At 40.3% G+C, this 23,135-nt stretch overlaps 1 protein-coding gene across 7 annotated transcripts in view; it reads left to right on the top strand.

The window, feature by feature from the left end:
* Positions 1–23,135, top strand: part of pcdh19 (protocadherin 19) — an 82,438-nt gene that overhangs the window by 38,641 nt on the left and 20,662 nt on the right. For 4 of the 7 annotated variants that reach the window (XM_015031544.1, XM_015031548.1, XM_015031546.1 and 1 more), the window contains exons 3-4: positions 2,507–2,565; positions 7,689–7,861. In XM_015031544.1, the coding sequence (XP_014887030.1) occupies positions 2,507–2,565; positions 7,689–7,861 (232 nt within the window). Of the gene's footprint in view, positions 1–2,506; positions 2,566–7,676; positions 7,862–23,135 lie in introns of all 7 variants that reach the window. The other 3 variants (XM_015031547.1, XM_015031543.1, XM_015031545.1) reach the window with 1 other exon arrangement.

Raw genomic sequence — 23,135 nt, forward strand, 5'->3', positions numbered from 1 at the left:
GATGCCATACGGACTGGTCTGAGTATTTCGGAAACCGCTGATCTAAAGGGATTTTCACACAAAACCGTCTCTTGGGTTTGCAGAGAAATGTTTGAAAAAGAGAAAAGAGCCACAAAGCGGCAAGTGAGTGGACAAAATGCTTTGTTAGAGGAGAATGGACAGACTGAATGATATGAAGGGTTGAAGCCACACCAGGTCTGTTAAGATCAGGAAACTGAAGCTACAGTTGATTTTACTTCACCAAAATTAGATGATTATAGATCAAAAAACTTTTCCTGGTCCAATTAGTCTCTTTAGCTGTAAACAACATGAAAGCATGGATCCGTCCTGACTTATGTCGTGCTGTAATAAGTGTTGCCGTAGTTTCCTGGCTTACTTTCTCTCTACTAGTAGCAACTTAGCATTGCTTAAATATCAGTGTTGTTATCCTCTGATGGATACTTCCTGCAGGGAAATGCACCATGCCACAAAGTTCAAATCATCTCAAACTAGTTTCTTGAACATGGGCATGATTTTTCAGTTGTCCAGTAGCTCAGATGTCACCAGATCTCAAGCCATTAAATCACCTCTGTGATGAAATGGATCAGGACTTTTGACTCCTTGACAAATCTGCAGAAACTCTGTGATGCTGTCTTGTTGACGTAGACCAAAATCTCCTGTTGACCTTGTTGAATTTAAGCCATCTAGGCAGTTCTCAAGACTGAACGGTTCCAACTTCTTCAATTAGTTTGTGCCAAGATGAGTTTAGACATCCTAGTGTGGCACTGGCTTACAAAATTTGTGAAGCACTATGACGCACTTCCAAGCAATGGTGGCTGATGGTGACACCAAATACCACAGTTTATAGTCATTATCTGTCTGATGGTTATCACAGGGTAAAAGTAAAAGATTATTAAAAAATAAGAGCTTTGTCTTATTTTTTAAGCATTGGGATGTTTTAAAATGATTCGTTTCTAACTTTCGGGAACAGCTAGCTTCAGTGCTAATCCTAGCTTTCACCTAAACAAATAACAAAAAGTGAGATCTTTGTGCACAGTTGTGCTACTTCTACCAACAGTTTTGGTAGTAAATGTACTAAAGAAACAATATGGCTTTGGAGTGCTGATTGGATAAGTTTAGCTAGCCACCACATATCAGGGCTAATGCTAATAGCCAATCAGAATCGGCGTTCTTATTGTTGAAAAGGTAACAAATGACTAGATTTGGCATGAATTGGTCAAAATCTGACCTCACCTGTTAATGATTAGCTTTCTGCTTGTGCTTTTATTTTTTCCTTAAATGACATTTATCTTGGCTGGAACCTTGTAGCAATCCAAATAGTCAAAGTGTTGAAGCCAGTCACCTTCTAACAAGGTCAGCATTTGCACAGTCATACTCCATTTCAGTCCAAATGTGTTTTGTCAATGTGTATGACAGCTGCGCAGGCCCACTGCTGCCTCAACAGCAGGCCTGCGTCGAATAGTTGGTCCACTTGATGATCAGCAACTGTGCTCCAGAGCCGCATTAACCTCTCTTAACATTAGGAAAGAGGGTTTTCTTCTTTCAGCAAGGCTTTGATGCCGGTACGCTACACTTTCCTCGGAAATCAGCCGTTGACTCGGGCTTTATCAGGATACAGTGTCTCCTCTGTGGAATTTTAAGTTAAGACTGTTTTCTTTCTGCAGAAACTCCTGCTTCGTGTCCGACTTTGTCTGAGGAGTCATATCTTGGCCTGGTGCAGAACGGGGAAATTCCTCGGAGAGGTCTTTGATTTGCCACTGCTCTCTGACGTCTCACCTAGAGTCAGTAGATGTTTGGCAGATGTGGAGGGGCTACCTGCACAAAAGTACTCTCATTCCTTTTGTCATAGATTCTACTAACTGAATAAATGTGGGAAAAATTGACCAAAGGATCCATTTTAACTGTGTTCTTTAATATGGGTCAGAGATCTATTGAATGCATATTCTGAAAGCCTTTTCATCGTGCAATCGCGGAGTTAAGATTCCCCCGGTACTCTCTTAATTTCATCTACTGCTCTTACAGTTATTTATTTATTTAATATTTCAACATTAATGTCTTCTCCAACATGGGAAAAGCAGGGAGTTCAGAGAGAGAGAGTGAGGGAGAAAAGGAGAACCTTTCTGCTTCTTCTCCTATCTGCATGATAGTCTGTCCTCCCTAATGACTCCATTTTAAAGACAGTGGGCTGACCGGCAGGGTGGGGAGGGAGCATGGGATCGAGAGCGGGGAGGGCAAAGAGGAGAAGAGCGGCTGCGCTCGCTGCAGCACTCTCCTCTGCTGCTCTCAGCTCTCAGTCAGCCTCTCTACGTGTGTGCTTTGAAAGAGAATAGGAATCAGCCCTTTGAAAGCCGAGGCTGCTCACCAGGGCCTTTGTGTAAAATAACATTTCTACTGAAAGCCAATTACTGCTAACATTATTTTGGTTGCTTCCATTATTAAAAGTACCTCTCTGTGTTGCCCCCATCATCCGTCCCTCCTTCCCTCCCTCTTCATCACTCTCTTGCAGACGGAGAATTATTCCATTGATTCCAGTTATGTGAACAGCAGAGCCCACCTCATTAAAAGGTATGTCTTGATTAGGAATTGTTACCAGCACCTCATTACCATTGTTATCTGTAATTGTTTTATCTTAATGAGAGCACCACTTGGTGCAGCTTGCATGTGTACCTGCATGCTTTCTTTTGGTTTTTTACTCAGTGTAATTGAAAAGGGGAGGATGAGATTTTGGGATAAATAATGTTACTCTGTGAAGCAATTAGTGGAAACAAATGTTTAAAAAGGATGTTCAGATTGTTCACTATAAGAAAGATGGTTTCATGTTTTAGAATAAACTTATTCCACCTCTCTGATTTTACTTATCAGCAGGACATGTGGGTTATTTTACATCCGCTTATGGCTTACTGCAGGAAAGTCTGCTCTTATTATCAAAAATTCACAAGATGTGAGAAATTAACTCACTTTACTATGTTTTCGTTTCCAGCTTGCAAGCACAAGAAATGGCACTTCATCCCTAAATTTAACATTTAATATTTAAGATAAAGTTGATCAACTTAATTACTTCTTATTCCTCAATAGATAAAAAGCATTTGAGCACAATGTTACAGAAATACAAATGAAAGCATTTGAGGTAAAACCTGAACTTTCAGGGTTTCCATGCAGCCTGGAAAACCAGGGTACTTGATTTCAATGTTTTCCAGGTCTGGATAAGTATGAACAAGTAAAAAAAAAAAAAAAAACAGGTTAAAAATAATTTTTCTGCATTTCCCTTTGAGCGTACACTCTTTTTCTACATCGTCAAATTAGAGGATTCCTTTTAAATTGCTCATTTTTAGCTCTGACTTTAACTGCATTGTTACATCTTCAATAGCAGGTTTTTTGGATAAAAGCATCTGCCAAATGCAGAAATATAAACATGCTGTGTTCTTTCTTATTTCTGAATCTTCCTTCTGTTTTTATTTCAATTCTTTCTTTTTGTCCCTCGTTTATGTTCTCTCTCCATTTCTTATTTGTGTTCCTCTTTCTATTTTTTCTTTATTTTGTTCTACCTTGATTTTGTCTGTCCTTCCTACATTGTGTCCTTTCTCCTTTCCTTGTTTCTGCCCTTGTTTCGGTCCCTTCTTCTCTTGCACCATTCCTTGTGATCTGCCTCCATTTTTTCTTTCTTATATTTTTTATTCTCCAGTTTTTTACATTCTGTCTTTTCTTTCTCTTTTTTTTGCCCATATGCAAACCCTGCCCACTGTACACACATCTGCAATAAATTCATCGTGAAGGTTTTAGTTGTATTTATTATTTAAAATGACTACAGAGGACTGGAAAGTTGAGTCTGGAGTAATGTTTAATTTTAGCATGAAAAATTTGCAGGAACCCTGCAGAGTCTGCCTTCAATAAGCTGCCTAATCCCAGAGGCATAGGAAACCCATTTTATTTATTTCCAACTAATTAAAATGAAAATTTCCTCCCCAAAATTCAGCTTAGTTAACACGTTCTATAAGCTTAGAAAAATCATCTATTTATGGTTTTAACGTGTACAATTTCAACAGTTCAAATGAGAAATAACCTACATTTAATGAGATTAATTAGGTTTTTTTATGCTATGTGCACTGAAGTGATATTTCACACTACATGTCATCATTATTATATGGCTAATAATGTTTTGTTTTTGCTCTAACTCAATATTCTATGGAGTTTCTGGACAGTCTTCCTGTATTTTACAAATCTGCTGTAAAGTTTTTCACCTCAAGCTTTGATTTATTTCTGAAAGCATGTCTGATTTGGCACATATCGTTTCCAAAACTCTCTTGTAAATTCACATCTTGCTCTGCTGATGATCTTGACTGGGAGATGCAGGCCAGCGTTAGCCCTCTCTACACCTTGGAGATAATTTGGCTCTGAACATGATCTCTTTGCAGCTTCCACTAATTACGTGGACAAAAAAAAAAAAATCAAAGTAAGGCTTGTTCTGCTGTTTGATAATTTAAGTACTTTGAGCGTCGTAATTATTAATGATTAGTGCTGCCCTCAGGTCTCTCCCAGATGGAGGGAGAGCTGGGTCTCGACCGAGCGGGCCGCATCGCACAGAGGGAGACAGGCAGAGGCACCGACCCGTTTACAGTTCCTGCTTTTCTCCTTCATGTTCAGATTGCAGACTTTTCCAGACTCAACTTTCCAGAGGGTCTCGGTTCTTAACATTGATATTTAAAATGTAAAATAGTAATAGTAAATTCACCATGAATATTTGATAGACATTTCCACAGTGAGCAGGATTCAAAAAATCAGAAGGAAAGAGAAAAGATGGGATACGAACAAATAAGGATTGTAGGAAGACAGAAATGAAGGAAATAAGGGTACATGGAAGGAAACTAAGAGGATACAAGTGAGGAAAGAAGGAAAGAGAGAAGGAAGGAAAAATGGGATAAGTGTAAGAAAAGAAGGAATGGAAATAAGAGGAGATAAGTAAGGAAAGAAGGAAAGGAAGGAAGGAAACAAAGGGGATGGGAGCAAGGAAAGAGAGAACGGAAACAAAAAGGATACAAGCAACAAAAGGAAGTACAGCAAGGAAGGACAGAAGGAAAAAAATAGAAAAGGAATGAAGGAAGGAGAGAAGAGAGGAGGACAAAGAAGGAAACAAGGCACTAAAGCCTTCTGTGTTTTGTATTGTGTAGGAAACCTGTTTATGAGACACTTTGTAAAAAAAACAAAACAAAACTAAGATTTATTAGATTAAATCCACAAAGTACTAAATTCTTCCACATTCTAAGTTTTCCAGAGTTCAGACTTTCATACGGACTAAAGCAGCTCCTCAACGCTATTTAAAGGTTTTCTCTGGAGGTGTTCAAGGCAACACTTTCATGAATAACACACACTTGAGGTCTCCTTGTGTGAAGAATCAAAGAATAAATGTTTTCTTTGTGCATTGTTGCTCAGCCCACTTGATGCAGGACACTTGATAGGGCTGCAGGAATTCAGCGTCACTGTTTTGAAGGGGGTCAAAGTGAAATTCCTTGCAGCCTCCGGAGGGTTTCTAACTGTTCCTGCTGCAGCTCTTGGATTTTTACCTGCGGTAAAACAATCAAGCCTTTCTTTTGTTTGAGGCCGTGCCGCCCTTTTGAAAACCCATTAAGGTAATTCCCCCTCCTTACTTCATCCCTCCCGCTTTCAAAAAAAAAAAAAGATTCCTTGCATTAATATAAACAAAGAGCATTCAAGTGTGGGCCTCTGCAGGATACTACAAAGAAATCCCCTCAGGAGCCAGGGAGCCTATGGTCTGGGACAGGTGCAATTACAGTGATAACATCAGAGCCGGCATTACCTCCGCTGCGGTCCTCTCTCCCAGGCTGAGGAATGCAGCTCTACCTTGTACTGTCCTTCACTTCCTCCTGTTCCACCTTTTACTTTACCGTACCTTTTTGTTTACGCTGGTTTCTTCCCCCCCTCCTCACAAACCAACGCGTCTTATTTTCTCTCTCGTGCAAGAAACGTGTTCATTCCAGTTTAGTGTTGTTTGTAAAGTAGGATTTGTTCCAGTGGGAAGGGAATCAAACGAGGGGAAATCACGCTGTTACTGTGCAGCTGTTGATTGTGGCCCCCACACCCCACCATCTTTATTGACTGTGAGCCCCAAACAAGACAGATGCTCCGTTTGTATGCTTCCAGCGCCTTTCTTCATCCGTCTCCCTTCCAGGAATTCCTGATTACTGCAGTATTTGTTTGATTGTAGTGAGCGAGTGCCTCCTGTTTGTTCGTTGAAATGTCCTTGAAGGCGGCGCATCCATCCACAATGTCCCCGTCTGAATCACCGCATACTTTCTTTGTGAGGTTCAGAAATATGTGCTTAATCCATAAAAGCTCTCAAAAGATTTGCACCTCCTTCTTATCTTGTGGAAACTGCAAACAGAAGCCAGACATAGACTTTTCTTTTCAAAGGTGTAGTGCTTAACGGTAACTTATTCTAAAATAAATTACTACTATTCAGGTTTGAATCCCTGGAAATGTTGCGTATTTATGGACACAGCAATCAGAGATTTGTAGGGAAATGCTTCCCTCCAGTAACTATGATACTTTGAACTGATGATAGACTTAAACAGATTAATATTTCTCTTTAAAAAGGTTCAAAATACTTATTTCTAGCTTTCAGGAAAGAAATCACTAGTTATTTTTTTTTATCAGTGGAAGAATTGGTGATTTATTGTAAAACAAAGTTTTACAATTTTTTTTTATTTTATTTTATTTTTTAGAAAAGATAAATGAATTTTAAATTGTCTTTAGTATTCGATGTTAGTGATTACTCCAGCTCAGATTTTCCTTTGTCACTTTATGACTCCATTTCATATCTGTGCCTTGATATTTCATTCTTTCCTGCTTCCATGCACTTAGATATTAGTTTCATGCTCTTTGTGGTAACATATTTTAGAGATAAATAGCAATAAATTACCCAAATCTTACAAATAACTTAATTCTTTATCATATTAAAATGACAGTAGGTTTGAGTCAATTATAAAAAATTACTTAAATGAAATCTTCTCTTTGAGGTCTCAAACTGGTTGACACAAAATATCCTGCAGCAGATGAATAAAAACTACAAAAACACAAAATGATGTATCAAAATAACCATCAACCCATTACTGATTAGTCCAATATCCTCAGTATTTTCTCTGCGTTTCCTAATGAATAGAATCAATTACCTTAAGCTAGAAATTTCCACAATTTTAAATCCTGTATGTTATAAATAGGAAAATATGAAACCTTTTTCAACAACAGCCTCAAAATCCAAGAGTGTTTCCAGCCCAGAACATGTTCAAACGTTCTGTTTTCTGCTAAAATCAGCTCTGGGTCCATTTAATTTGGTATTAATTGCTCAAAACATAAGAACCTGAAAAAGTCAGGCTTGACACAACCAAAACTCAAAAACATTGAGTCGTCTTCCTGCAGTAACAACTTCCATACCAAAGAGAGTTTAAATATGGTGTGTTCACTGGTTATAAAAAGATTGGAGAATGGAGTTTCCAAAAATAGGCCAGCGTGTGTTATGTTTGGGGGCGGGGGGGGGAGGTGGAGGAGGAGAAGATTAAAAGACAGGCAGCTAGTCAAAATCCATCAGGGACCAAGCGACAATGAGCACCGTGTTAGAAAAGGTGATGTGACAGTTAATCAACATTTCCCTTTTCTCCCTCCTGGCCCCCATGTAGCACATCAACGTTCAAGGACCTGGAGGGCAACAGCCTGAAGGACAGCGGCCACGAGGAGAGCGACCAGACCGACAGCGAACATGACGTCCAGAGAGGACACTATGTTGACACTGCTGTCAATGACATGCTGAACATGACCGTCCCTCCCAATGTTTGCCAGCTGCCAGACCAAGGTAAGGAAGTACTCGCCTGTTGTTATGTGTGCAGGCTGAGCGCGTTAAGAGGTTTGGAGGACGCTGTTTCCACTTTCAAAATAGGGCCCAATATGGATTTGTGTGTTTGTGTGTGTGCTTGAGTCCGTTTTTACTCAACCAGGACATCTTTTAAGATCCATTATGTCCACTGCAGGTATCAGATGTGCATAAATAACATCCCCCCCTTTTTTTGTCTTTGATGTCCTGCTCTCAGCTAATGTGAGGGATCTCTGACAGATAAGGCCACCCTTTGATTCCAGCTTAGGCAACTTCATTGACTGATAGCAGCCAAGCCGGCTCTCGAAGCGAGGGCGACTTCAGACGTGTTTGAATGGCAGCAATTAGAGCAGAAGGTGGAAATCTACATATCTTCGCTTGTGTCCTCATCCATTATTCAGTGGGAGCGTTTAGCAGGGAATTAATGTTGATGTTTCATTTCTGATCGGCTGTTTTAAAAAAGAAACATTTACTCCTCCGGCAGGGGTCAGGTGACAAGGTCGTGTTGGTTCAGAGAGTGGGGGTCAGCGAGAGGAGAATAGCAGGATGAAGCTGTTTCAGGATGCTGCTGGGGGTATTTATGAGCTCAAAGGAAACTGCACACACAGGTGCTGCGGCTCGCCAACACGTGTGAAAATGGTCCAACAATTTGAGATGATCTGAAAATTAGCAGTTTAGCTCGTAATTAGAGTTTGAATGAAAAGCGTTTGTGGAGGAATTCCTTCACATTTGCTCCAGTTCCTTCAGCGTGTGCAAGGTTTCTCTTCCTGTTTGACATCAAAACAATTTTGGCTCATTTCACACCATCAATGCCCCAGAAAACACTGTCTAGTCACTCACTAATTCATTTTCTTGCTTCTTTAGTTCACGTAAGGCAGGAGGTTTGAATGAGCCAAAGACAGGCGGGAAGGAATCCTGCTTTAAAAATATGCATCATGTTCAAGATTGAACACGATGTGATTTATCTGAATTATTTAGCCATCTATTTTTACCAGTAGCCTGTTAAGTTTGTGGGTGTGGCTTGAAATGCAGCAAAAGATGTCTGCAGGCTCATCTTGGCGTATTTACCCAACCAGATGCTTCACTTGGAGCAGTTTTGCCGTTTATGTCGTTTGACGGGGGAACAATAACATCATGCAACCTTCATTTTATGTTCATCGAGAATTGAGCGATACAAATGCATCTGTCTTTCTGGCCGGCAGCTCTCGTTTTTTTATTGTTGATGCTTTTTTTTTGGCTGAGAGATGCAGATGCAGGTGTGCGGGGTCAGAGCGAATGGTGACCATTAGAACCGAATTGTCCCGGGTGTTCGCCCGGCAGCGTCGGCCTTTAATAGGCGCAGAAAAGTGAATTGACTGTCTAGTGGTTGCCAGCTGTAATTACTTCACAACCTGCGAAAAATAAATTAAAAAAAAATCCTTATGCCTCCAAAGAATGCACACTGACAGGTCTTCTGGTAGTGGGATCTCATTATTGGAGACAATTAGAAATAATGTACATGAAGAATATTACAAGGGGGAGAGCTCTCTGAGGCGGTGCGTTTTTCATTAACACCACCGATGATTGTATCTGTTTCAGCAAAATGGAAGCGTGTCTCCTGAATGTCTAATGCAGCACAACACTGCCGGTAAACAGAACAAGAGGCTATTTCACAGAGCTGTCCATTCTTTTGACCAGAGTAAAATAGATGATAACAGAGTATCTGTGTGGAATTACAATGTGTTTGCTTCTTATTGGCTTTTTCTTTTCTTCCTCTTTCATCTCCACTCGCCGCAGAGTCACTTTTCCCCCAGCGTTTCCTTTTGGTAAAGACGAGGTTCCTCCACGCTGCGGAAAATTATGGAAAAATGTGGAATTAGATTTATTTTTTCTGGCATAGATAAGGCTGGAAAAATTGATTCTTTAAGTCCTGGACCCATTGTTCAAAAGTTGTATCCATCTATCCGTCCATCCAAGAGGATCTCTATTAATCAGTTTAACAATTATTTCATCCGTCCAGTCGTCCTTCCAACTGTCTATCCATCCATTCATCCGTCTATCCGCCTGTTTGTCTTTCTTTCAAAGCTGGTTAGGGAGATTTTTTTTGGTGACACATCAAACTTTACAAAAGAAAAACATGTTCATACTATCTGTCCATCCATCTCTTTTATCAATCTTCTCACCATCTGTCTGTCCATCCATTCTCCAGTATTCACCCATTGATGAATCCACCTTTCACTCTGTCCATTCCTTCATTCTCTTGTTTTTGCTGGATCTTAATGGATTGACTGGGAATTATGGAAATGTAAGCCAAGAAATGTCTAAAACTGCGATACCAGAGACTCAGAGGAGTTCTGTAAAGACTGTCGGGAAGCTAATGACTGACTCGGATCTTTCTTTTCCCCATTGTTTTGGATGTCAGTCTGCTACAGTGGTCACACCAGAGGGGCTGTTCATAGTTGTTAAATGATTTGCCCAAAGATGACATGCAGAAATGTAATGACATGGTGGATGAAATTGTCCCCTGTTTCCATCTCAATGGTCTAATTACACAGTTAAAGGGCAGAGAAGGCTGACAGTGATGGGCACATGATGCACAGTTGAATCCGTCTCTCCCGGTTTATGCGAGTTTCACATGATCAGAATATCTCCGGAGCGCCTCGGGAGAACGCCGCGGCTCTGTCGTTTCCCTGCTGCTTGTTTCACCCCTCCGTACGAACCGACTTGAGCATGAAGGCGGAAAAACAACCTTTGAGGTTTATGGAAGATGAGAGGTACAGTGGTTACACATTATGTGCTGATGTGCATTTTACTTTGAGATCGTCTGTTTTAATTGACAAAAAAAAAAAACAACAAAAAAACGGACACTTTTCTGTTGTGTGAATAGATTTTTAGAAAACAAAGCGGCATCTCAGCTAAACGCCCCGCTGTTTAGATGTCTTCTGGGAGTAAATCTGCTGTGTAGTGTGCTGTGCGTCTCCTGCCAGCTAAAGCAGAAAACAAGTTGAGAGACTGCGATTGCCAAAGGACTACAGCAGCACGCTAGCTAAGGATAGCAGCACCTACTTTTTGTGTGTCTGTATTTGACTTTTATTGTTCTTTTCTCTTGTGTTGATAAAAGGAAGTTGTAAGAGGAAAGGGAGGAAGGGTTAAACTCTGGGGCTTTTCACCATGCAAATGTTTACCATTCCCAGTGCCATGCAAAGGCTTTGTTTGCCCAGGAGACAACCCGCTACCTTTAGACAAAGACCCGACCTTCCCTTCATTCTGTTAACCTTCATGTGGGAATCTGATTGTGTGACAGCATTGAGCCGCTAACTAGCCACAACACAATGGATTTTTCCCTCCTCTCTGATCAGGAATTAAGGGCGTCTCCAGGAAATGTTTTCAGAGGTGTCCAGATGGGGGCCGCTAATAATATTGGGGTGAGCACAACAAAACCAGAAGCCTAGTGGAGTTCAGGGATTTTAATAAAAAAAAGCATGAACTTAAAAACAGTAGATAAACCAGGAATTAGCCAGTTAGCATATCCTATTCATACTCCACCTTAAAAATTGGTATCTATGATTTTACATTCCTGTATCTCTCCTAAACTTTGACCTATTTGTGATCTTTCTACTACTTGACAAACATTCAGACACTTGCATCATGAAGGAAAGTCGAAAGCTGGTTAATATAAATAAATAGATAAAATAGAGTGAACTAAATTGCTGAATTTGCCACTTTTAAAGCCTCTTTGCTCTTTTGTGCCACTGGTTGGATTTTGTGATTTAGAAAAAAAAAAAGCATCTTTGGGGGTTAGGTTCTCAAAATGAAAAAAAAAAACAAACAAAAAAAAAAAAAAACTTTTCATGCACAGCTACTTCCTTATTTTTGGGAGATCGGTGATTGGCCGATTTTTACATGGTCATGTCTGGTGGGCCGGACATGACCACCAGCAACTTTCTTGGTATATTGATCAATATTTCAGACAAAAAGCTTTGGTATCAGCCAAAATTGGAATCGGCCGGATAGGTTTTTTAAAGATCGGTAATCGGCCAGAAAACTGCAATCGGTGCACCCATAATTTTGTCTCAGATGCTGAAGAGGAAGTCTAAGCTGCTATGTATAAGATTTCTAAAATCAAAAATCATCACTTCTGATTGGCCTAATTGTTCCTCATGACAAGTCCTCCCCTGGAAGCATTGTCTGCCCAGAAGACATGCTGTGTTAGACAAAGACAGAGGAACCTCAACTTTTTAAAGGTGTCCGTCAACCCCAATGAGGGACAGTCCAATAACGGTGTTGCGTCCCTGGTGGGTTGGACTTTCCTCTAGCCATTATTTCTCCCCCGGCTTACCGAGGTGACGTTCAGTGAAGTGCTTGTGAAGAGATTTTCGACTTACATCTGAGTGAATAACTCCTTGTTGAATCCCTGCCTAAAGAGGAGTGTGTGCTCCTTTCAGCGAGCTGACCTTAAACATCCCTCAACCCTGTGGATCAGATTTGGAAAGCATCTGAGGACCAAATTATTTTAAATCTCTTAAAATCTATAAACGGAAGGGTATCTTTAACATGAAATCTGCCAGTTGAATAAAAGGATGAAGTCGCTGCAGCTGTAAACTGAGGAGAAGAACTACATGTAATGAATTCCTCTTTATCTTTACAGGCATGTCTGTGAAGTTAAGGGGGATTTTGTTGAAATAGGGGACCTGCTAGCTTCTGCTCTGTGGAACCATTAGTGTCAGGGGAGCCGGCTCTGAGGAGGCTGCTGACAAAGGGAGCTTAATCTATTTTTTCCGACTTTCTTTGATTGTTGTAGCTCACATTGTAATTCCTCTTGGATGTGGATGAGCTATGGTTTTCAAGGATTAAGATTCATGTATTGTTAAGTCGCTCAACTTACCTCAGCAGGAGTGGAAAAGACGGGGGCGCCGCGTCGTTTGCGGCGTTGCCATTTTCTGGTTTTAGAGGGTTTGCAGCAGGTTTCGGTATTGTTTCCAGGTCACTGTATCAGTGCTCATCAAGTAGATTGAGTCCTGCCTGGGCTGCTAGACTCAAAGGGGATGCAGGACTGCTCAATTAGCCAGAGCAGGGAACCGGGCGCCTTTATTTCTGACATATTCCTCGGCCTCCACCTCTGGAGAATATCTCTCATCTATCTGTTAGCTCCCTGTGGGTGTGTGCCTGAAGCTGAAGCCCAGGAATGGAAGCCCCCTTTGTGGGCTGCACATTTCCTCATATTCCCTTTTTCCATCAGTAGATCCGCAGGGTTTCACTGTTCCTAATTGATTTAAGCCCCTCCTCCCCCTCCTTCCACCTTTCTTCTCTCTCTCTCTCTCTCTCTCTCTCTACTTTCTTCAGACTGCAAACACCTCCAACCCACATCTCCCAAACTTTGTGCCAGTCAAGCACTTCCCTTTCCCCCTGTTGAATTAGAGGAAGAGTAAAGGCACCTCACATGTTTCTGCCACGAACTTGCCCTAAATTCGGCACGGGAACATTTCTAGTTTGCAGTTCTCTGATCTACTAACGAAAAATGCTGACAGGTGTCAGAATCAGGAAGGCAACAGGAACGGGGCTGTGCTGACAACACTACAGGAGGCGGAGAGAGTCTGTGTGCAAGGGAGACGGAGATTGAGAGATGAGCTGAGAGTCTACTAAGCAGTCTTAGTGAGGGAAAATAAAAAGGGAAGAAGAAACAAAATCCCTGACAGGCAGGAGGGATTTTTTTCTCCATTCCTCTTGCTATGAGGTAAATGGGAATTTGCCAGAGGATGTGACTGATTCCCAAACAACATCTGATTGAATTAGGCATCAAAACTGCTGTACAAGACACATGTTGCATTGTGATTCTTTATGATTAGATTAACAAGTGAACTCCACTCTGAGACCATCCATTTTGATTTGGATTTGCCTAATTTAATGTGGGAACCGGTGGAGGTAAAATGGCTGACAGTGACAAAGAGCTGGGTGCAACATTAAGGTAGATAGAGTGCAAACACACTCCGTGCTTGCTAGCAGGTGTAGTGGAGTCTGTAATGAACAAGCCGACATGCAGATTTTTGCCTCCGAGTTGTGGAGACGTGAGGATAAAAAAGAGAAGGAAATAAAATGTCATTCCAAGCCGTGTCCATCTGGGCTTATCTTTTTTATGGTGCTTATCAGTGAATGAAATTCTGTTACACTGTGAGGTGCCTGGCTGTGTCATATTGAAATTACACCTAATATAATAAAACAGAGCAGACTGATATTGATTTTGCACCTTGTAAAAAAACGATACGTGTGACTAGAGGGAAAGATGTGAGTTTTTTGCTCTTTTTCCTTCCCACTGAGCGATTTGGAAAAGAAAAAAAATGTTTCTGTTCAAACGCAGCTTTCATTTCTCCTTTAAGTTTTTTTTTCTTTCTAAATTGCTCACAACCTCCAGGTTAGTTTTTGCCATATTTTCAAAAGCATACTGACAATTTTTTTTTCCAAGAATCGTTTGAAAATGTACTCTTCCTTTTTTCATGACGTTATTGGAGACAAGTGAAAACAAATGTGGCATATTTTGGCTGCCTGACGTCTTTTTGCAAACATCCCCTGTGGCTGCTCTTCTTTAAAGCTGCATCCTGGACTTTTCTGTAACTCACTTCACATGCAGTTCATCAACTATAAAACAACATGCCATGATCAGGTTTATTATTCATCTTCCTAGTTTGATGATACTTGTTTAAATATCAATATACCTCAGAAACTAACTTCCACCCTCTCATGGATGTGGTGGCGTCACCTGAGGCATAAGCTGAGTTATTATGAGACGACTGCAATTGATTTCTTCTCATTTGTACATATTATAAATCAAATTACTCATTCAAAAGTTTTTATTTGTTTTCTGATTGACTCCAGCAAAAAGTTTGAGTTGTGTTTTATGAGCCCTGCATGAGTTTTAGGATAATCAGACATGGAGCAGTTTGCAAGAAGATGTTTGCAGCTGCAGGTTAATTCACTCCTTCGCCAGTCCGTGCCAATACTTCTCCCTCAATACTGTCATTTCTGTTTCATAAAGAAACCATTTTGTACCTCTGTATTTAATAGAAATATTCTTTATTTTCCCAAAGAGGGGCCATTTAGGAAATTAAATCATAGAGTGTGTGTTTGTTGCTTTTGTAATCAAGTTTTTCCATTAATTAGAGATAAATTCCCATTAAATGTTCAAATCTCACATGTAATTTAATTCAGTTAAATATTATTGTATTTTGGAGTAAACTTTTATGAATTAAGACAGGTGAATTTTATGAATTGTGAGAAATTATGTGCCCTGATCATACTAGAATAACTAATTCAGTTTACTGGAGTCCCATTGCAACATTTTCCTACAGTAGACTATAATTAGATTACAAGATTAAAAGAAAGCACTTCTAAGTCCTTAGTTGTCAAAACAGTTAAAAAACATTCTCTGGTAGGTACGAGTTGAGACATGTTGGGCATTAAACGTCCCATCTTACAGAAGAAAGCAACATTTCATAAGCCTGTCTTCATTTTATTTAACTTTTATGTTACCAGTTTAGTTCCACTGAGATCAGAGATCTACAAGGGAGACCTGGCAAAGACAGCAGCAGCATAATTACAGTAAGATCTAGCGACGCACTCAGAAATCACACTGATATATACACACTGTATATTTCAGACTATAAGCCGCTACTTTTTTCCCATGCTTTTGAACCAGTGCGGCTTTTCTGTGGATTTTTCTTCAACCACCAGGGGGCTCTTTAACAGGGAGTGAATCATTGGAAGTCAAAATTGGAAATCAAAGAAGAACGCGCTAATTTTCATTTAGAACAAGCACATGCTAGCAGCAGGCACGGCGGAGAGATGTTTTCAAACTCAAACCCTCTCATCATGGAAACCACATGAAGAAGTTCATATGATGCCACTTTTAAGTTGAAGGCCATCGATCTGGTGGTAGAGGAGGGAAATAGAGCCACTGCGTGAACGAATCCATGGTTCGGCTTTGGAGAGGCAGGGCTGCTTAAAAACCGAGAGCGGTGGAGATACCAGCGGCTTATATATGTAAGTTTCCATTTTAAAAGAATCAAACAAACAAAAAAACTTTGTAGATGCGGCTTATAGTAAGGTTCGCTCTATAGTCTGGAAAATACGGTAATCTGCAACAATATCAACATATTTTTAAACTTCTTTCAAAAGGGGTTGGCGTTATTTTCATTTCTGTCATTTTACGAGCTGGTTAAAAATAGTGAAAATACTAATCCATGTATGTCGAAATCAGTGTAAAGTCGCCACTTTGGTGTTTACCAGCTATTGCAAGTTGATCACCTTCATTCTGGGGTCTTTTATGGTGTCAACAACCTAAACGCATACAGAAATGATCTGTTTTTTTTTGTTTTTTTTAAATCTCTTTGAAATCCTGTAGTGGAAAACCAGACATTATTAACCAGCTCTGTTTTTATTGTCTGTATACATTTGCTGCCACCGGGTAGCGTCTGTAACGGAGCACAGAGACAAGCCGCACACAAAAGGTCTTCATTTCCAGTCGAGACGGAAAACATATAGTAACGTTATAATACCATAATGACTTCGGCTGAACCCTCGTGCTGTCAAAGCTCTTCTGAATGTACTCAGTGTATTTAATCAGCTCAAGAGGGGACTGCTTATCTCTTTGCACTTGTCATGGATAGCGTATTGAACATATCAGAGAGAGAAATGGGAATAGTTCATTATTTTCTAGAGCTCACAATGAGCCTGATGTATCTCGTTGCAGGCCCTCCACTGACAGCTCATTTTTTAGACAATCCTGGCATTCAGTTCACAACGAGACGGGGAAAAAAAAAGAGCGAGAGAAAGAGAGAGGGAGGGAGAGTGAGAGACAGAGACTTGGAGAGAGGGAGGAAACACAGAGGCAGACAGAAAATAGGTCTCCGGATCTCCATTGCTTATTCATGACGCTGTGCCATGCTAGGTGTGTTAATAATCTCCGCAGAAACCAAGAGAATCGCGGTTGTTTGTTGAACACCTTGCCAAGCTGGGTCCCAATCAGCAGCAGATGGGAAAACAGGGGGATCAGGGTGATCCCAGACAGAGGGAAGGAGATTAAGAGCAGGTAATGCACAGAAGTTGATGGGGGCCGAGTGTGTATTAAAGAGAGAAGGGGAGAGTACCTGAATCTTAAATCCATCTGAGAGTGTGCGTACACAACACACTGAGGGGCCTCTGTGTGCATGCAGGTGTGCGTCTATAAAGGTTAATCAGAAATGGAGTGGAAAAGAGAGAGGCACAGGGAGAAAGATGAATAAAGAAATGCTGCGGGTAGGAAGGGAGGAGAAGAGTGAAATTCAAGAAGCGGCGCTACAGCGTTGTCTCCAGTTTGCTTGCCTTTTGTGGCCCTGATTGATCCTGTTCTCGTCTGAGGAACTAAGGCAGCAGCCATTTTTCTAACCGCACTGCATTGTGTTTAATTCTTTGAGGTCGCAGCGTGGACACAAGCCGCTTCCCACTGTAATTCAAAGCAAGGAGCAACCATGACTGTGGGGTAAAACAAAGCAGTGAGGACTGCAGTAACATTAGTACTGAAATCACAAATGCCTCGTGGGTTTGGCTTGTGTCACTTTCAAATGTACCTTGTTACATTAAAGCAATGCCTACAGAGAAAGACACCTGTTGGTGTGCATTTGCATTTTCCAAACAGGGAACATGCCCTGCGCAATTCTACCACACATTATTTATATCGTCCAGAGGCCATGCAACCTTTTGTGTATTTACTATTGAATGCAGCGTATCCTTCTGCACAAGCTGAAGCAATAAAGGTCTCCCTTTCAAAGCTTTCTGCCAGCAGGGATTTAAAACACACATTTTGTAACATGTCAGAAATCCATCCCTGCTTTATTATAAAAATATGTATTTCATATATTAAAAAAAAAACAAACTCTGTTCCAGGTTATTTCTCAACAAACTGTGTCAGAAAGATGAGCTGCCAACAATGCGAATGTTAGCAAACAGCTATTTCATAGTTTTTTTCTTGGGTCCAGACTGCATTTAATTATCTGTGATAAAATATGAAATAACCTACTGTAGAGCAAGTCCTAGAAAAATCTTCTGTCCAGTTAAGTTGTTTATCTAGCAGCATTGCTGAAACAATGCTGGTGGCTAAATGTTAGCGACATGTTAGAGCTTCACAAGCTGAACTAATAAGGATTTATTTAACAGACTGGCTTTAGTCAAGTCTTGTTCAAAATTTGAAATGCTTACATACTGAATCAACCTTTTGTAGAATAAGTTGATTCAGAACATGCCAGACTAATATCTTACAGTTTTTTGAGAGTTTCGACTACAATCATCTCAAGTTAAAATCTGAAATACTTAAGAACCAAAAAGACTGGATGATTTTATCCTAAGAGATTTTTTGAAAACACAGTTTGAGATGAAGAATTTTTTTATCTGGATTTGTGATTAAACAAAAAGGGAGCATTTATTATTTTTGTTGTTAGGAATAACACAGCAATTAAAACCACAGTAGATAGACAATTGAAACATGAACTGGAATATCTAACAACATTTTTTAAACCGTTTCAAATGTTTAGTACATGAAACCAGACTAGGAGGAGTCTTCATTTTTCAGATCTGTCCTTTTTCTTGTGGAAGAACAGTGTTGCGTGTCTCAGAAATGGGACGTGTTGCTACTATAAAAATATCAAACACTATTTGCAAGCATGCAGAAAATTGTAAATTCTTCAGAAAATAATATACATGTATATAACAACAAAATATATTCCTAATTTATAATCATATATCTACCTTAAGGTAAATTCAATTTACTTGAAGGTTCTTTCAATTACTGCTTCCATGCTGTTGCATCTTTGCCACCAGACTAAAATGGGCATTCTGCCATTGACAGGCGATTGTAATCTGAACCCAATTTACCCCCCAGAGCGGCTATCTTATCATCATGTGCTGTAAATTTAATACAACCGCGCGTTAACAAAGGATCCTCTCAGAACTGCCATTCTTCATTTACAAACACACCACAGGTTCATGTAGGCTGCTGCACAAATGCCTGTCATAACAGCAAAAAAATGCAAGTTTCTCCAAAGGAACTGCTGTAAGTTGTTATTCACTGTGGCTTTTTTCCTGTGTGTTGAAATTTCACATTTCTCGAGGCATCTATAGAGACGCTCTCCCAAGGAGAATGATAACATCAGTCGCACCAAGTGGATGGATGTTGTTTCAGCAAATGCCACTTACATTTAGGTGAATAAGCCCTCCTGTCTCCATGGTAATTTAGCATTGACAAAGAAGCAAGAAAAGTGATGTACTGGGGAAACACAGGGAAAAAGGCAATTAGTTTAGACACATGCAGGTTAAAAACATGCTTAATTTTATATCCCCCAAAGCAGCTCTAAATATGAATGGCAGTGCCTATTTTATGACCCAAACATGACGTCTTGCTCTGGATATGAATCATTTTAAGGATTAAAACTGGTGTTTATGCCAAGAGTTGTAAAACATCAGGTTCAAAGGTCATAATTTGACTTCAGTTTAAGATTAAAGGTCTAAAACTACCACTGATGAGCAAATACTATCCATCTGTTCATTCGCTTTCCATGTGGGAGGTTGATGTTCATCTGGACAGACCAGTAAATCAAAGATCTGAGAAAATTCCTTAGGTTAAAACTTTCTTCAATTAATTAAAGTTAAATTACATTGTAACAACTAGAGTAAATGTCACGCGTACCCCCAGACACAGAGGTATTTAGTAGTATCTTTAATTGTCTATGTTCAATAAGCTGCCCAGGACTAAGGCCATGAGATATATGGTTAACTTTTGTTTTCAAATTTCTGTTTGTTTTCAAAGTTACATATTTTAAAAAATAAGATTCTTTCACCAAAAATGTATCTATTTATATGGTAGGAGTCTAATATTTTTGCAAAGCTATTAATAAAGACAGTAGCGTAGATCTTTCATACAGAAAGAGAGTAAAGAAATAGTCTATTTTCACATGTTTTTCTGATGTCCTGTTTGTAAGATCTGATATTTTCTGTTCGGACAACACTTTATTTAAAACACACGTAGAGCAATCATTTATCATTTATTTAACACAATTACAAAACGGTTACGTCTTGCATATATTAGTATTTGGATCGGGGTGATTTCAGTTTGCTTCCTCTCTGTTTCGATATGACTCGTTGATCATTTGGACCTAAACGTGTTTTCTTTGCGGTTCCAGGATGACTGTGTTCAAGCGAAACCTTCAGGAAGATATTCTGATCATAAATGAAGCGCTGCTGCGTGAAGCAGCATGCTGCGCGGTGTTCGGATCTGTCCCACTTGGCTCGATGAGCCTCAGGTGTTATTGGTTGAACTGCCATTCAGCTGACTGGAAAAATTACAGCACAACAGGGGAGAATGTATCACCGCCTGATAACCTAAAAAAAACATATTGTTTTTTTTTTTTTTTTTATGTCAGCAATGCAATCTGTGTACATAATTTTTTATTGACCTATTAAAACCACTTCCAGGTCCCAATCCTCTATTATCACTCTGAGCCAATAACATTCCCTTACCAAAGAATCCCCTTCTCCAGCCTTGTTGATGAAAAGGTAGGACTGTAGACTAATACAATGTGGAGTAAACAACTTGATGAGGACATCCTATACCCATAGACTTCCTCCAAGGAACCTCTGTGTGCGGCTTGAAGTGGGCAAGGTAGTTGCAGAGTGACTGCCAAGGCAAGGCTTGTATTACAGGGATCCCAGGATATCAGACACCAGGCGGCCTGAGCTCCCTCCAGGCAGGACAGAGTCTGGCAGCTGGCCCACAGCCCAGATAGCTATAATCAGCTCCATTACCTGTAGCACTGACGCCTGTTTAGGGGCCGTCATAGTGGAACTGTGGCTGCACAGCGGGGATTAAGGACGCAGCAAAATTTGGGGAAAAGTACAAATAGTATGCAGTTACACCAGTCAATGCTACACCTGCGGGAGCGCATTCATAGCTGCACACAAACAGGCAGTGAATGGGGGGAGATTTTCTGGGCATTATGCGTCTTGGCACAGGGCATTTGTTTTATCGTCTCCTGCTCTATTCCTATGAAAGGAAAGATTAAAAATACTCTGTTTAAATGGGGTAGGGGGGAGAATCAGCTGTCTTTTGACAAGTACATTGTAGCCTGCAGTTCTCTGTCCAGAATACAAAGAGACATTTATCACTGCAGCTGTGGTAAGGAAGGAAGAAAGAGAGGGGGGAGGGCCTCCAGTGCTGCGGCATATAGTGTATCTGTCTTTTTTTTAACCCTTATTACTTCCTTTCTCTGGGAAAAATACTTTACCTCCCTCGTCTTATATCCATTTGGGATTTCCTTTTGCTTGTTTTTTTCTTCTTTCATTTCCACCGTCTACCCTAATTCCTTTGTCTTCTCCGTTTTCCTTTTTTCTATCGCAGCTCTCTTCACCTTGCATCTGCTGACAACATTATTACTCAAATGGATTATGAAGCAGAAATATGTAAAGTTATGTCGTCCTCCTCAGTTGTGGCAACAAAAGGTTACTACCTCAGGCATAGAGATGTAATATTTCCATATTTTCCTCTCCTCATGTATATTCAGAGGGAGTGATTTATCCCACCACGTTTTACGGCCGTTTAAATCCCGCGTCTCTTCCTTAGACATACTGTAAATCTAAAGCATGGCAGAATGTGCTTGTTGGATTTGTAGTCTGCAGAAGTTAAACAGAGGTTAAAGAGAAGTCATCCAAACCATCTCTATCATTACTATCTTTCATTCACCAATTAGTGTCAGTGTTCGCCGCTCTGTCCCCCACATGACCTTGCAGAGATGAGCTCAGTGTGCCGTAATTCTGCATTTTGAGTCGGCCTCAGGAGTGGGAGGCACCTTATGGCTGCCAGTGACCCACATTATAAACTATTGATGAGCGACGGAGGGTGCAGTAACAGAGAGAAAAGACCTTCTGGGGTATGTCAGGATCCAGATCCTCCCCGCCCCCCGGTGCCCTTTTCCATCTCCCTCCTCAGCAGTTTACCCTAAAACCTCGTCTGCATTTCGTCTCTCAGCAGACCTTCACTGTGAAGACCTGGATTTTTTTCCGTCGTCACTCACCTCTTAAAGTAACTCACTAATGCAGACTAAATGTGGACCAGTTGCTCTTATCAAGATATAAAACCACACATGTTTGCTGGCATGTTGTAACTTTCTGTAAATGTAACTTTCTGAACTTAGAAGTGTGTTTTTAGCTCTGATGCATCATTTTGGTTCATGAGGACAAATCGGTTTCCCAACTTCTCTGACTTTGTCCAGTGTAGAGCAGGAGTCTTCAGGATTTCGGTTTTTAAGCACAACCTTTCTCTAACATAGCTGAATCAAATGAGCAACTCATCTCCAAACTCTATGGTATCTAGAAGAAGTAATTCAACCATTTCACTCAGGTTTGTTGGAGCAGGGATGCATCTAAAGGTTGCAGGAGAGTAGCTCTTAAAGACTGTAGTTAGAGTAACCCTCACTACAGTTGTTCACTTTTATCTAACTATTAAAATCCTGATTTTGTAGTGAAACATCTTAAAATATTAATTTAATAATGGATAAGGCCTGGTTCCTTTGGATAAATCAAAATTCCTATTTATGCAATTGAGGAAGGAAAATGGAGCGCCAACATAAAAAGCAAAAATTTATTGCATGGCATTTAATTAAATTAGTCAAACTTACTTCATTTACATTTGTGTTAATATGACAACTTAATATATTTACTTGGATAAACTTAATTTGATTACTTTTAGCAAATATATATATATATATATATATATATATATATATATATATAGATGGTAATGGCGAACCAACCGGACATTGTGGTGGTGGATAAAGAACAGAGGAAAGCCGTTGTGGTGGATGTAGCAATACCAAGTGACCACAACATCAGGAAAAAGGAGCACGAGAAACTGGAGAAATACCAGGGCCTCAGAGAGGAACTGGAGAAGGCCTGGAAGGTGAAGACNACAGTGGTGCCNGTGGTCATCGGGGCCCTCGGGGCAGTCACCCCCAAACTGGAGCAGTAGCTAAAACAGATCCCAGACATCAGACATCTCAGTCCAGAAATGTGCAGTTCTAGGCACAGCCAAGATACTGCGCAGACCCCTCAAGCTCCCAGGCCTCTGGTAGAGGACCCGAGCTCAGAGGATGAAAAGAGAGACGACCACCCGCGGAGGGTGAGAAGGGAATTTTTATATATATGATAAGAGAGTTACTTGCATCACTCATAGGTGTATGTATATTATATACAAGATTGATGC

The sequence above is a fragment of the Poecilia latipinna genome, unplaced genomic scaffold (genome assembly GCF_001443285.1).
Source record: "Poecilia latipinna isolate Pla-1442-1.1 unplaced genomic scaffold, P_latipinna-1.0 Scaffold210, whole genome shotgun sequence".
Classification (NCBI taxonomy): domain Eukaryota; kingdom Metazoa; phylum Chordata; class Actinopteri; order Cyprinodontiformes; family Poeciliidae; genus Poecilia; species Poecilia latipinna.